The 15,488-nt window shown below is 40.1% G+C and overlaps 1 protein-coding gene across 28 annotated transcripts in view; it reads left to right on the forward strand.

The window, feature by feature from the left end:
* Nucleotides 1-15,488, forward strand: part of NRXN3 (neurexin 3) — a 1,197,396-nt gene that overhangs the window by 1,176,642 nt on the left and 5,266 nt on the right. For 2 of the 28 annotated variants that reach the window (XM_083609471.1, XM_083609472.1), the window contains exon 24: nucleotides 8,498-9,098. The exons of the other annotated variants lie outside the window; for them this stretch is intronic. In XM_083609471.1, coding sequence (XP_083465597.1) covers nucleotides 8,498-8,604 — 107 coding nt within the window. In that variant the 3' untranslated portion in view covers nucleotides 8,605-9,098. Of the gene's footprint in view, nucleotides 1-8,497; nucleotides 9,099-15,488 lie in introns of those variants that run through there. 28 annotated transcript variants of the gene reach the window in all.

The following is a 15,488-nucleotide window of genomic DNA, read 5'->3' on the forward strand; positions in this document are numbered from 1 at the left end:
GGACTTTTTGACATAGAGAAGCATTCAAACAGTTTCCCACCATTTTTATCAAATTGGCTGGAAGTGCAACTCTCTTATAGTAAAGCATTCATACACTGCCATAATGTGCACAGAGGCCATTCTGCTCTGAGTCTGAAAACCAATGTAGTTTAGAGATACAGGTTGTGCCAGCACCTGGATTATATGGATAAATTGTTTATTCTTACTAGCAAAACCGTTTTTCTGAATTTCACCTTCAGGTTCCCGAGCTAAGGACCATGAACAGGAATAATGAACACATCACTATGAAAGAAAGTTGCAATTCTGAAGCAATAGAGATAAAGGAAATTAGTGTCTATGAGAAACTAATAGCCTTTCCTATTAAAATGCAGCCATATAACATCTTACTCTGTAATAGAAAGAAGTCTAAAGTGATGAGTTTTCTGCTCCTGTTAATTAACATTCTATCCCATTAGATTTGCTTCACTGTTAAGTTTCATTTTGTTGGTGATTATTATGCTACTGTGTATTAATAATCACTCAGGAAGCTCTAAATGTAATCATTATTAGCAACCCAAAAGTCACCCTATAGCTGCTTTCCACCCAAGAACTGCTGAGATTGCTGGCTATAGTAAAATGGGAGGAAAAGAGACAAGTTTAATTGTTCACATACCTCTAAAATACAAAACCACATGGACAAAATTAGCTGCTATTTCACAAGCTCATTTTGAACATTGAAAAACCAAACTATAAAAGTTTTAAGCACCATATAGGGATTGTCCATTTATTTTAGGAACACCATTTCTCCGCCACCTCAAACTGCAATCCCTGCTGGGTAGGTAAACAAGACATCTGTTCAAATAGTTATGTATTCATTCGTAATATTTATTCTAATGCGTTCATTTATAAAATTCATCAGTCACCTTTTCACATAAGTCAAAGTGAGATACAATTTTGCCATTCTAAAATCAGCCAGAAAGTAGGATAAAACAGTAAGTTAAGTGAAAAAATAAAAAATGAATCACCATGTTAGTAAAGTTATCATTGTCAGCCTGCCCTTTCCACTTTATATTAGTCTGTTGTATGAGCAGGTTTTCATGCTAGCAATTTGTTTTCTAAAAGGCCATCTTTGATAAACTGATCAAATTAAAGACAGAATCTTGTCAGCCCCTTTACTCTCCCTCAGGCAGGCCCTTGCTTAGCACTGTAATGCTGACCAGTGTTTCAACAACAGCAACAAAATCCATATTCCATTTCATAAACACCACTTCCATCCTTCCACCCTCAAAGAGCAAATTGCAGCCAACACACTTTCTGCCTTAACATCTTGTAAATGGCAGGCAGCAAACTGAGAGCTCCTACGAAAACAGAGCACCCCTGCAGAGATTCAGAGAACCCAGTTGTATTATACATCATGCAACTCCTGTTGTGTTTTCATTGCAGTTACACAATGACTTGTCTACCACCGGAATTGAGTTCAAAGTACAGATTGATAACCCATTCGTTGCAATTTAGTCTCCAGATACTTACATCTGAAGTCTTAAGGGAGCCCTAATACATCTAAACCTTACTATAATAAAATGGAAATAGTATCTCAGGCTCTTAGATAAATGGAAGCCAACAGCCCATAAGATCCCTTGCCCAAGACTACACTTGCTGGGGTTAAAAGTCTTCTTCTGTAACAATCAAAAAGAAACAGGTTTCTGTTTCTTCATGCTATTGATTTTTTGTTTTTAAAGGATCCTCTCCCTTGCAGACCACTCTTTTATCTTGCTAGATGTTAGGGTTTAGTGCTCATGTCAGGCTGCAGTCTGGGATTAGAAGGAATTTTGAGAGGTACTTAACCTACTGTTGCATCTGTAATGAGGAGCCAATAGTTTGAAGCAGATAAACACAAGGTTTGGAGTAGTTTTAATTACACCAATAAAACACACTCAAACACATCCCCCAAAGAGGTGTCTCCCATTCCATGCAGATGCTTTTCAACATAGGCATGTAGTTGCTGCAATTTAAATGATTGCATCAGCTAAAAATAAAGGGCTGATACAACAATACAAGCCATGGTGCTCACATAGGTAGCCTAATCAGGGCCGGCCAAAGACATTTTGGCACCTGAGGCGAACCACAAAATTGTGCCTTCTTTCTGCCAGGGAGGAAGGAGTGAGTGAAGATCAGCATCAGGAACAAAAAAGGAATAAAGATCTCCATCGGGATCTGCTGCCTCATGGAACCTGCCACCCGAGGCAGTCACCTCACCTTGCCTCATGGGTGGGCTGGCCCTGACCCTACTGCTTCATACAACTGGTGTCTTCCCATGATTCTGTCTGAGACATGAACTACTAGATAGTCTAGAGCAGTTTCCTTTTTTTTCTGAGTCAGGCTACCAGCCCACCTGGCTCAGTACTGTCTACACTGATTGGCAGCAGTTCTTCAGGTTTTCAGAAGGAGTCATTTCCCAACCACACATCCAAGGATTGAACCTGGCACCTGCATGCAAAAGAAGTGCTCTAACATGTGGCAGCCCCATGCATTCCCAGAGGCCACTGCATGGCATGCCAGAGGCTCTGGTTATGACATTATGTATAGTCTGGACAGACAAGGTTGATGCTATTTCCTCAACCTGGCACAGATGTTATAGCATCTGATAAAAGCCATTTGTCAGTGAAAACCAATAAGAGAAACCTCATATTTATGATACAATATACCTGGTTTCTGAGTGAACACTCCATGGGGCAATAAACTGTAAATGATGGGACATTCAAAATTATTAGGAAAAACAACCAAAATAATGTTGCCTAACGTTCCCATGTGTAACTGCCGGTACCTCCTAGGGCACCTGCAAAAGGTCTCCATGGGTATCCCTTGAAAATCTAATAGTACAACAACTGCTCAGTTTCCATTTACACTGACTCAGCTTCTTCTACTCTGAACATGCCCCCTTAAATATGCGTTCATTTCATTGGATGCCAGGATTGGACACCTACCCTCTCACCCATCCTGAACAGAGCAGAGGAGCAAAGAGCTATCTTCTATCTTATATGCCTGGTGTAGGTATCTTCTCCCCGTTGCTAGAGGGCATACCCACCATTTTGTGGCCCTGTCTCTTTTTTCTGCTCTTTTAGATATGGAAGCCATTTTGTGTTATGCCACACAGACCCACAGCAGGCATTTTGAGACTAGTACCCACTGCAGTTCCTCGAAATTCCATATGTACCAACTAGCCCACTCTTGCTAACGTTCTGTGCCATCGTCACACTTCTGAATTGCTAGCGAAGCATGGATATATTCCAGACACATTTACCTGGAAGTAAGTGTCACTGAACACAGTGGGACATAACCTCTGAGCAGGATCACACTGTTAGTGCCTCCACTACGAGTTAGATAAAGTGGACTCTAGTCCATGAAAGCCTACGTCACCATAAATCTGGGAACTGGAGTGAGAGGACAGGAAAGTGCTCCCCTTTCAAAGAGCTCTATCCTTGAGCTTTAAAAAGGTTGGATTCCATTGTTCTCCTACTCTGCTCCAAAGTAAAATATTTTAAAGCTTGAGCAATGCCTGATTTAGTATTTTTAGCTCCAGTCTGACGCTGAGACCTTATTTCTTACACCCTTGCTCTGACACTGATCCCTTTAATAACCTCAATCAAGCCTGCACCCCATCTGCACTTCAGCTAAATGGAGACATTCCTGTGCGTCTTGCAAAGATGCATCAGGCCTTAAATATTCAGTGCCTCCAGAGTGCTTTGAAGATGAAAAGCTGTAGCCCTGCTAAGGGTTATTTACAAAAGGCATGTATTTTACTGTGCCTGGCCCCAAGCTATGTGGCATTTGTTTTATTAATGACTTTAGAGGGGGGGATTTCCCCTCCTCCTGCCTGCAATGTAAGCTGTCAGGGAAAGAACATGGCTCCCTCAGGCAGCAGCTATTGAGTAGGGGAGAGAACAAGCAGGTGCCGAGTTTGCGTGTGTGTGTGTGTGTGCGCACACACACGTGAGCACACACGCAAACACACACCTATATTTTTTAAACTTATAGGAAGATATTCTGTGGAGAGATGTGAATTACTGTTTCCACCATCACAGCAAAAGTTCCCACGCCAATGCTAGAGTTCCCTAAGGAAAAATAATAATGACATGGGAAGTTCCTTGTGACGGGGTTGAGCCAATCTGTGGGAGAAATGCACTTGTTCTCCACAGTAGTATGGTGTCCCAACAACACCAAAAATGTTTTGGGTTGGGAGAATGTGGCACAAAACGTTACTGCTGGAATGTTTGAGAATCAGACAACAGGGATGGCTAAATATTATTTATTGTCCATATTATATTGAGCTTAGGGATGAGGGAGGATTTCAGTTTGTTCCACAATTTGGAGCAAAGTTTGCATGTTCACTCCTACTTACTTTTTTTTTTAATAGAGTGATCAAAGGGCTTTTTTCTTTCTATTAAAAAAGACATTTGTAGCTGCTTGAAGCAGCCAGGATGTTCAGAGCTTTCTGCACTCAGTGACATGTTTTGAGCAAAGGGCCTTGCAAGCAGCAGTATGTTCTGGCATGCCACCACTTCCTGGGTAATTGCACAGAGAAAATATAATGGAGTCAGCTGCTTAAGAAGTGTTGTGATTTGTCTCTGTGTCCTGCCTTGACATGGGAAATACACCTAAATGATCTTAAAATCACCTGTCTGACAACACAAAGGGCATATTGTTTAGGTGGCTTGGGTTTTGCAGCAGGAAAATGTTTCTTAAAAATCTGAAGGACCCTTTCCCCAACTAGGCTGGAAGTGTCAGGGTGAGAGGGGAGTACTTTCTGTCCTAGGTTTTAGGGTGATGTCAAAATGGGAAAGAAGGGAACAACAGTCTCCCTGTGACCAGATGTTTGCATGCATAAAAAGACAGGTGTGGGGCCAGAAGGAAATTCTGCAAGCCAACGATACTTGCTGAGAAGCAGAGAGAGGGCAGCATAGCCTCCAACTGAAGGTGAAGGAAAAACTGAAGGGAGAAAAGTGTCCTAGCAAGAACAGAGTAACCTTTAGAATCATAGCATTTGAGTGTCGGAAGGGACCTTGTGGGGGGGGTCATCTAGTCACACCCCTTGTTCAAAACAGGATGTGAAGGCCATCTGCTCTGCTGCTGAAAGATATTCCTGCTAAGAGGTTTCAATTTCCTACCATGACAATCTGGGTGTGTGTGTGTGTGTGTGTGTGTGTGTGTGTGTGTGAGAGAGAGAGAGAGAGAGAGAGAGAGAGAGAGAGAGAGAGAGAGAGATTTTTAACCTGTTGCACAGCCTGAAGATAATTATTTTGAAAATGTAACAAGAAGTCACTATGGAAAGACCCACAAGATACCTTAAAGATACAAAGCACATTCATGCCACTTTTATAGTCATGGTTCCCTCCAAGGTCTATTGCCTGAAGCTTGTAGGCAAGAGCAATTAAAACTAGGGGTTTGATAGAAAGCGGTAGCATTCCTGCATAGTGATAAGTGCCATAGGTTCTGGAGTTTAAAGAGTTGTAAATGGCTGGAATGGCCTGGTGGCAGAGATGGCTGAGTTTTACAGCACAATCTTTTAGGTTTCTACCTAGAAGCAAGCCCCATTGTGTTTCATGGGTAGGTGGCTACAGAATTGAGGCCTTAATGAAACAAAGGAGGGACATAAATCTCCAGTTTGGAAATCAAGTCAGGGCATAATTAAGTGCCCATTTGTGAAATTTCATGAGACCTCATTGGGCCAGAGGCTAAGAATCCTGCTAGGGAATAGCACCCAGGGACTTTACCTTTTGAAGTTTTGATAAAGAGCCCCATCACATTATCTACAGACCAATGCCCTCTCTATTCCATATTCTACAAGCATTCTTCAAAGGGCATTGCAACAATTAATAAGCTGGGCTTGGTCCCACAAGCAAAGTATTTTGATTATACTGTCCCTGAAGCTAACCCAGCCAGGTTTCTTTGTCTTCCTGGTTGAACATCCCTTGTATGTAACGCATTCCCCAAAGGGGGGCAGTATAGAGTTCCAGTGCACATCTCCACTAGAGCTATAGGTGGTCTTTCCTATGATTGGCCTCCTAAATGCCAGTTTGGCCTCACACCTTGTGTTTTTTCGTGGAGATGGGGCAGTTCTCGTCTGCTCCCATTCTCTCCTCAGTCTCAACCAGCCTGGGACACTTTTCTCAGTAAGGCATCAAATAATTTGTGGGAGGATCGGTTCTGTTATTTCCATACTGTGAATGTTAAATTCATGCCCTCGGCAATTGCCACTGCTATCTCAGTGGGGTCTGAAAGTACAGCTGGCTACGCTATGAAAAGTACCCAGTAAGCAGAGCTCTTTGAATTCTTTATTTTATATCTTGTGCACAAGCCTACTGCCTTCCATTGGCTTCTAATCCAATTGGCTTCTAAACCCAGTGGCTTATTAAAAGCTCGCAGATTAATAGCAGCTCATGGATGACTCAACTTTGCAGTCCGTATCTTGCAGCGTTGCCTGCATGTGGATTTGTGAACAGAATCTGCATATACTACCAGTTCCGGGTTGTTGTTGTTAGTTAGTTAGTTGCCTGACAAATGATCCATTTGTTTGCCAGGTCTAATTAGTGATCCAGTGCACTTTCGAGCTATTTACTACTTGGTGCTGTCCCAGGTATTTTTTATTCCACCTATCTTGCACACATTACTAAAATTATCCTGCATTTGAAGGAGTGAATATCAGCCATCCGTTCTACGGAGGTTGCAATCCTATGCATGCTTGCTTGGGTGTAATCCCCAAATGATATCTCAGTAAACAAACATAGGATTGAGCTATACTTGAGCCTCTTCAGTCATGAGGTATGGAAGACCTTAAAACATTATTAATGACCCTACAAATAATTCCATTCAGTGTTGTTACTTGTTGATAGGCTCAGTAACTGAGGACTGTAAGGTTGAGTCATATCACCCTGATCTCCAGTTACAGCGTTTGCAAATAGATTTACCAGTGCTGTTTTCGATTTCTATCCTACCTGTTTGCCCTTCTACCTCCCATAGCTTGCACAGGCGCCCTCTGGAATGCGCTTTGCCCCTAGTGGACAGTTGTGGAATGACATACCAAAAGCTTCCTTGAATTGCCTCCTTTGCTAACCTGCCTTCCCCTTTCCTCCCACCCTCCCTTCCTAGCTTGCTGTTCTGTTTCTTCTACTTTCCCTAAATGCAACTTACTTTAAGCATGCATTATTATTATTAACATCCTACAGTAAAACTAAGCTATTTTTATAACCCCATTTGTCAATCTCAGCCAATTTCTTATATATATATATATATTATATTTTCCTATGTCTATTTATAACGTACATCCAGACTGCACGTTTTCCCCTCATATTTATTTATTTCTTTATTTTTCTTTCAAAAATTAATTAATAGCTTTTTAAAAAAAATTAAAAAGCAAATGTAAAAGGGAGGGTGAGGGTTTTTAGTGGCCTTTTTTCTGCCAAATGTTTTGACTTAAAAAAGGGGGGGACTTAAATCCTTTTTTTTTTTAATGGGAAAGAATTTGAAATGATAAAAGTGTCCCTAGACTGCTTTGTCTGTTCCTTTTCAGTGTGTGCATCTGGTTTGTTCATCTTTGAAAGTGTGTGAAATATCTTTTTTTTTTCCTTTCCAAGTAATTACAAAAAAAAAAAAAGTAAAACCCAAACAGTTGTTCCCTTCTCCCTTCTTGCTAGGAATAAAGTGCTCTTTTTTCCTTTCCTTTTTTTCATTTTTTTAAATAAAAAAGTATGCCTATTTTGATGTCTTTTCTTTTCAAATGTTGGATTTCTATCTTAGATTTGGTTTGTTCCAATCTAACAACATAAACATTATTGAGTTGATTTCTGAAATTTTTCCCTCTATCTCCCTCTTTAAATAAGGGACTACCTCAACTGCAGAATCCTACAGCCTTCCTTCTAAAAAAAAAAAAAAAAAAGGAAAAAGGAAAAAATGGCCTGATTTTAAAGCATTATTTAAAGCATAATTTTAACATCCATTAAATTTGAGATGGGGAGAAGGATCGTGAAAGCACTACAGAAAGCCCACTCCTTTTGAGCAATCATGGCTGCATGCGTTGGAACCTCTCATGTCTCAAAACTAAATTAATACTCGGATATTAAAGACTTAATAGACACTGGAAGAGATTATGATCAGGATTATGATACGACGATGGAGCTGAGCAGAGCTGCAGTTGAAGTTGTTCCAACTCCTATGCATAAAATATAGTTTCCTTGTTTTTTTCTTTTTTAATATTATTATTATTATTATTATTAGTTTGTATATTTTACTGCTTTTTAAATAGGGAAAAAGTCTGAACTGTTCTTAACATTTGAGAAATTTTAATGAAACTGTAATTATTATTATTATTATATTTCTTAATAATTTTTTGTAATTTGCATGTTGAAGAAGTTGCAGCTTAGGGTTTGTGAGATTGTCAATGTTAGAGTTCTGTTCTTTCTTTTTGTTGATGGGCATGAATATGCTCATTTGTTTTTGTATATTGCCCATCCCTTCCTTACAGCCAGAAGCTCTAATGCCGCTAGATCACTCCGTTCTGCACTTACATGGACATGGCAACTGACTTACACGTTCACTCCCATCATCTTCATTTGTGTAGTACACTCATAGACCGTACAACCCGACTCCATCCACCTGAGGCATCTTATCTTCCCATTAAGTCTCCCCTCACTTTCCCACCCACCCACCCTTTCTTTAGCATCATTTAAAATGTTATGTGCAGTCATCCATTCCTTAAAACACACACACTCCAAATTTTAGGACAAAGAAAAGAAACTGTTTTGTTTAGTTTTTTAAAAATATATATCTATATCTCCAATCAATTAAATGAAAGAAAGAAAGAAAGAAAAGAAAGAAAGAAAAGGCAAATAAATTGATTCTCAAACACCACCGAGGGTGTGATCCGCTGAACACTGCTTTTGTGCAAGTTCCATTGATGGCTGAGGTTGCATCTGAGCTGTGCTTGGGGAATTGCACTTCTGATATATGGAGATGAAAACAATCAAAACACAAATTCTGTGACAATAAGGTGTACAGGTTTTCCCCACCCCCAGGCTTTTATTTTATATATATATATAAATCACAATCCATTAACTTTTGTTAGGGGGAAAAAACAAAATTCGGAATTTGCAAGATGAACAAAACGCAGTAGGAAAAAAGTTCTGATTTGTTGCAGTGCAGGATTTATTTTTTATTCTTTATTATTTTTCACGTTATGTGGTGTGGATGTATGTGTTGTTGCCTCCCTGTATCACCCTTTGTCGTAAATAATTATTATATTTAAAAACAATGAAAATAATACACATTTTGATAAAAAAAGTTTTTTTAAAAAAAGGAAAAAACAACAACAGCAAAATAAAAAAAAGCAAAAGTTTCTCAAATGTGGCAATTTTGCTTGTCCAAGAGCATTCTTACACAACTTTCTTTTATAAATTTTTCTTTCATGCCAAAAAACATGCGGGCAATTTGTTGATGTAAGTTGACGATATGAAATCGATGTGGTATGCTTTCTTCTGATTATTTGTATATGTGTATTTAGTTTTATTATTATAATTATTTTGTTAAAGATGCTTTTGGGGTTTTTTTTCTTGTGTTTCCAGTTATTTTCAGTCTTCTCTCTTTTTTGTAGTAAAGCGAATGACTTGTTATTGTTGTTGCTTTTAGTTCAGAGTTTTAACCTTTGCTGTGATTTTTATTATTTTTTCAGTATATGATTATTATCATTTGCTTCTATAGATGTATCCCTTCATTTAATTTTTGCAAGATACTTGTTTTTATGTTTACTTTTTAAATCTGCATTCAATATGTATTGTTGCACTTTTGTAGGAGGGGTAACAGAACCAGTGGTAGCTTTCCATTTGCGACCAGCCCCTCTCAAGTAGAGTCCTTCCTTTTCAACCTATATGTCTATATAGTATGGTGGGGAGATTCTACACAAACAAACAAAGGAAATACCCAGCATGCTTTGCAAAATGGCCCCCATGACCTAAATGTACCGCCATTTCATTCCAGCAAAAGGATCTACCCAATTTTCTAAATTTCATTGCTGAACCTTTTCCTTCAATTTTGCTCAAGAAGATACTCTCAAATGTACTTCTTTAGCGTCGCATTCTGCAGTTGCATCCAACACTGCCGTGGTAGAAGATCGAATCATGATATCTTTCACCTGTATAACATGTTTAAAAATATCTTAGTCAGGACTCCTGTCCCGTGGAGATTCTTCATTCCTGCATGGATTTCTGTAAAGAAAAAGAAAAATAATAACATCCTTTGGTCAGAACAGGTAGAATTTTTAAAGGGTCGGAGTAAATAGCATGCAGAAGAAGTAATACTAGTTGAGGTAATTCACATGGGGTAGTAAGTTGTAAAAGAAATAATAATGGCATACAAGAAAAACTTATTCTGCTAAAGAAGAGAAGATCCAAGACCACGTTGTTTTATGGCAAGAACTCAGGCCAGTATAATCTAGCTTTTTCACAGAGCACACCTAGTTGTTGCACTCAACTGCATTGCTGGGATGCCTGTGGCAGAACATCTTCTACCCTTCTACCTAGGTGCATAAAATCAAGCAAGATAAAACAACTTCCAAAACCTCCATCCACTCACCCAAACTCAGGTGAAGAGCTTTCTTGGAACCATATGAAACTAGCAGAATCCTAGTTATAGCTAGTCACGTTTTATGAACTTCAGCAAGCTGCTTTTGCTCCTCAACCTCAAACTGAGAGTCATCTCTCCAGCCTAACCCAATACTAACCAAATAGCATAACAGCCTAATAAATTGTTTGTTAGCATAACTACAGGATAACAGCCATTGTTTATATCACAAAGAACCTCCATGTAGGCACTAATACATTCCGTAATAAATAGGTTTCGTTTCTGATACATTGTAGTCCTACTGGTGTAGACACTGTATGATCCTAACTGATTTACATTCTGTTAGACATGCCTCTCTCTCTCTCTCTCTCTCTCTCTCTCTCTCTCTCTCTCTCTCTCTCATCTATCTCTATCTATCTATCTATCATCTATCTATCTATCTATCATCTATCTATCTGTCTATCTATCTATCTATCATCTATCTATCTATCTATCTATCTATCTATCTATCATCTATCTATCTATCTATTTAAATGTGTAAAGTCTTGAGCAAGATAGTTGGGAGTTTAAAAAAATGGGGATGCACATTATCATTCTTACTATCATTTTAAACCAGTTAGTCACCTGTTACACACACCCCAAGGTCTCCTAAGCTACTTCCCACATTTTAAAGAGCATAAGCATGGGTAACAAAACCCCAGCCTTTCAATAAAAACATACAAGATATAAAAATCCACAAAGGAACCCACCGTATAGGAACAAAATGCTTCAGCAGTACAACTAAGACCAAACAACAGCATCCTATTCCATCAAAAGCCTGGGAAAAGAGGTAAGTTTTTACATGGTGCCAAAAAGATTTCAGTGCCAGTGCCAGGCAGACTGCATTGGGAAGAAGATTCCATAAATGGAGAGTGACAAATGAAAAGGCCTTCTTCCTTCTCCTCCTCCTCCTCCGAGTGGGGACCTAGACAAGCACATCAAATGGAGATCTAAGGGTCTGGGTAGGTTTGTATCAGGTTTATTGCAGAGGATACAGGGGTCCTGAGCCATAAAGAGCTTTACTGGTCAAAAGCAGCACCTTGAATTGGGCTTGGAAGCATACATCTGACTGTTCGTCTACTGAAAGCAATGAAGACTCTGCAGTTTGGTTGTGGATTCAGCTGCATGTCTGATTTGCAGCTGCAGTTCCTAAAAGCAATACTATCCAAGACCATCGAGCAGGAAAGCTGAGAACTCAAAGTGGGGTGGGGAGAATAGCTTTCCCAAATCCCTAGGCTGCAGAAGTACAAATGTCCCTTACTGGTAAATGTTCACTTTTCTTTTGGTTACAAATTTAGGATGGAGATTGTAAAGCTTTGGCCAGTGAAGCAGGCTACACTACTAAAATATCCTTTGCTCGCACCTTCCATACTTCTAACAGCTCTCTAGAGGAGGACTCTTTGATGCCAGATCTTTCATTTGAAGTGAATGTGATCTTGTAGGGTTTATGTGAGCACAAATGTCTTCCTGAGAGATAGTCAAGGGATGTAATATCTATCAAGCAGTAAGGTAAGGTTTCCTGTGATGGAAGAGGGAGGTCTCTTCCTTGTAGTATTGCCTGTCTGATTCAATTAAATGAGCTAGGACAGAGGTGGGAGAATATTAAAAACACTCAGCTGCTAAGGCAGCTTCATATTAACATCAGGTTTTCAGCAGCTCAAGGACTGTGGCTTGAATACTTCCCTCTCTGCCCATAGCAAGCTGTCATAAAGAAGGAGGACTTTAAAAAACACAATGCCATTTCCCTCTTTCCTTTTGTGAAAAGTGGGGAGAGAAAAGACTGTGAGTACAAACTTGTGTCTCTCAGAAGAAAAGAAAGAAAATGTTTGTAGTTCTTTCCCAAAGCAGAAATATTCCCTCCCCATAAGTGCACCTGAGTTTCAGTGCAAAGGAATAAGCATAAAATGCAAATGAGAGCCTTTAGATGTTGGAATTCAAATACCTGTGGATGTGGATACACTGTACTGGGCTTCTTGGCAAGCATTTAAAAGCCTTTTTGCCACATCTGGAAGAGAGAGAGAGAAAAAGCATAGCATGCCTCTTTGTATTCCTCATCATGAGACTTTGAAGGGGACCCTTTTAGGATTATTTTTTAATATATGGTATGTTTTTGTGTTTCATTTTGTTTTTTGGTCCCACTTCTCTTCTGTGACTGGAAACCTAGGGAAACTGACTTGGTCACAAAAAATGAGCAAAATGGAGTGGAGGCAGCTTGCTTTTTTCACATAGACACACATTCAACTTTGGCTACTTCATGCACTGTGCCTTCATGCTCTGCCCACAACATTTACACAGTTCAGCAAGGTTCTTATTAAATTCTGAACACTCCATCCATTCCAGTGTCAGAAGGGCCCTTACTGGAGATCAGCCCCAGAGGTATGAATTATGTATCTATAAATACACTCGTAAAGCAAAATGCAGGGCAGACGTCAAGGCTAACGGTAGACTTTATATGTCCCCAGTGATACTGCTAATTTAAAGGAAAGCACAATGCTATCAAGCAGGTATAGATCCCATATTTTAAAACGCTAACTTTTAAGGAGTATGGAGTGCTTATCCCAAGAAGAACAGAAAGAACAAAATCTCGCAATATATATTACATGTGGTGTCTTTCTCCCCCCCCCCCCCCCGCCACTCCACCAGACTACTCTTTTGTTTTGTTTTAACCAAGCAGAACTCAACCCTCTCCAAATGGATTGGTCATTATATCTATTGCATTTTTATCTGGCCAAATAGAAGCTGATTTGGCATCACTAATGCAGAAGAAGAAGCCATTTTATATGTTCCTTTCTATTTCATCCCGAAGCAGTCTGTTGTCAGCATAAATCATTTCAATAAATGTGTGACCTTCTGCTGGGAATACAAGCCAGGCAGGGAAAGGGAATAGGTTAACTTTAAGTTTATAGTTAGAACAAAACCTGGAAAATCTCTGTTCTTTGGATCTTGAGAAACTTATATGTATAAGGTAGTTGTTCTGTCAGGACAAGACATTTGGCTTGCCAGATGGAACAACCCCCTATCCGCCCCCTGTGTGCTGTTCCAGGGGTTCACCGGACCCCTCCCCAAAAAAACAATTTTGGTGGCGGGGGCAGGGGAAGGTCCTTATGCAGGACTCATTAGTTGAATCCCTCTCATATATTCTGTTCTCCCAAAGTGGCAGCTGGTGCCTGGAAGATGGGGAGGAAAGCAACTCATGTCCATAGAGTCCTAACAGGAAAGCATTACATTAGATAATCTGATAATCATTAGGAGTTAGACAAGAGGCAGCTATATAGATCCTAAAGACAAACTTGTGCTGTGAAAGGATATCCACAGCCAGTAGTAACATCACTGAGAAGGCCTTGTTCATTCCTTCTGAAAGTTGAAGCTGTTGTAGAGTCATCTAGCATCAGGTGAATTACTGGTAGATGGTCCTAGCCACCTGGCAAAGGGACCTGTGGGGAATGGCATTGCCCACTGGCTAGATCCTGTGATCCACCCCCTGCTCTGATCGATCACTTTCCTAATGGTATTGACTCTATAGTCATATCCCCCCCCTAAACTGTAGCAGGGGGTTAATCAGGATTGGGAATGTGGTGGTGGTGGGGACTCAATAAAAGTCCTTCACCCCCACCACCCCCAAAAAAATATGGCTGGGGAAAGGAGGAATTCTCACTTGGCTACAGAATGTTAGAAGTCTGGAAGCAGAGCAGCTGTCTCACTTTTGCCTTATGGGTGATTGGCAATCATCCACATCTAGAAGCACCCAAAGGGTGGCAAGCAAGTATACATGCATGGAACTTGTCTTTGGATCCTGGACCCTAATATTTACTGTCTCCTGGCCTCACCTTCCTGAAAGGCTCTGTTACCTGCCAATTCCCTTCATTGTCAAAATTATACCGAGCCTCCTCTCCCTAAGCACTTGGTGAGAGGTGATCTATAAACATTTTCTGAGATTCCCCCTTGAGAACAAAGCAAGTAGCAAACCCTCCATTAACATGACATCTACTCATCCTTCCCGTCTGTTGAAGCCCTGGCTGAGAACATGTCAGTGCAAAAGAAAAATCATCCTTAAATACAAGTAACCCATACAATGAACGCAATTCTTTTTGGAACAGAAGGTTTTCTATGTTCCTACGACCACATCCAAGCAGTTAATTGCAAAATAGCCGTGGTTATTTTCCCTGGGGAGAAAAGTTTCCTTTCATATCAGCCTTGGGTAGGTGACAGATCAGCAGCGCACCAAGCCCATTTATAAGCATAAATAGCACTTTAAAGTGTGGGCCTGTGTCTATAAATACAGAACCAAAAGGATGTCTGGAGTAGCTCTTATTCCTGATGACTACCAATACTGATTGAGAGCATAGTATAATGTTTGAGGCAAGTACTTCCGACTAAGGCTTTCTTGTACAGTGAGCATCCTACTGATTTGAGTGATTGCTCCACACACACACACACACACACACACACACAAACAAACAAATGGGAGAAACGTCACGGCAAGCCATTTGATGCACAGACCTCTATATGGAGTTTTGCCTTTTAAAAATAGTGTCTCATTTGAGAGCCACCAGACCAGAGAGAGAAAACAAAGGCAATCTTTTGTGCCTGCTGACTTCACAGGGTCAGAAAGCAGGTGAAGTGCATCTACAAAATACTATATAAATGAACATGGTCATTTTCCAGCCTCTTTGTGAGCTGCACATTTAAAGTGAGCAGTTGACCATTCACCCTTGTACTCCATTGTTCTATACTAAAACTGGCATTACTAAATGGCTTATTGCAAAAAGCTTTGCTCATCTCCTTCATTAGAACCAATCTTCTTTGACGAGTGTATCAGGAGTGTTCTCAGCTCCTGAGTGCTTGATACTCTTGAATCAAGA

This window comes from Podarcis filfolensis (genome assembly GCF_964270895.1).
Source record: "Podarcis filfolensis genome assembly, chromosome: 1".
In the NCBI taxonomy this organism is placed as follows: Eukaryota; Metazoa; Chordata; class Lepidosauria; order Squamata; family Lacertidae; genus Podarcis; species Podarcis filfolensis.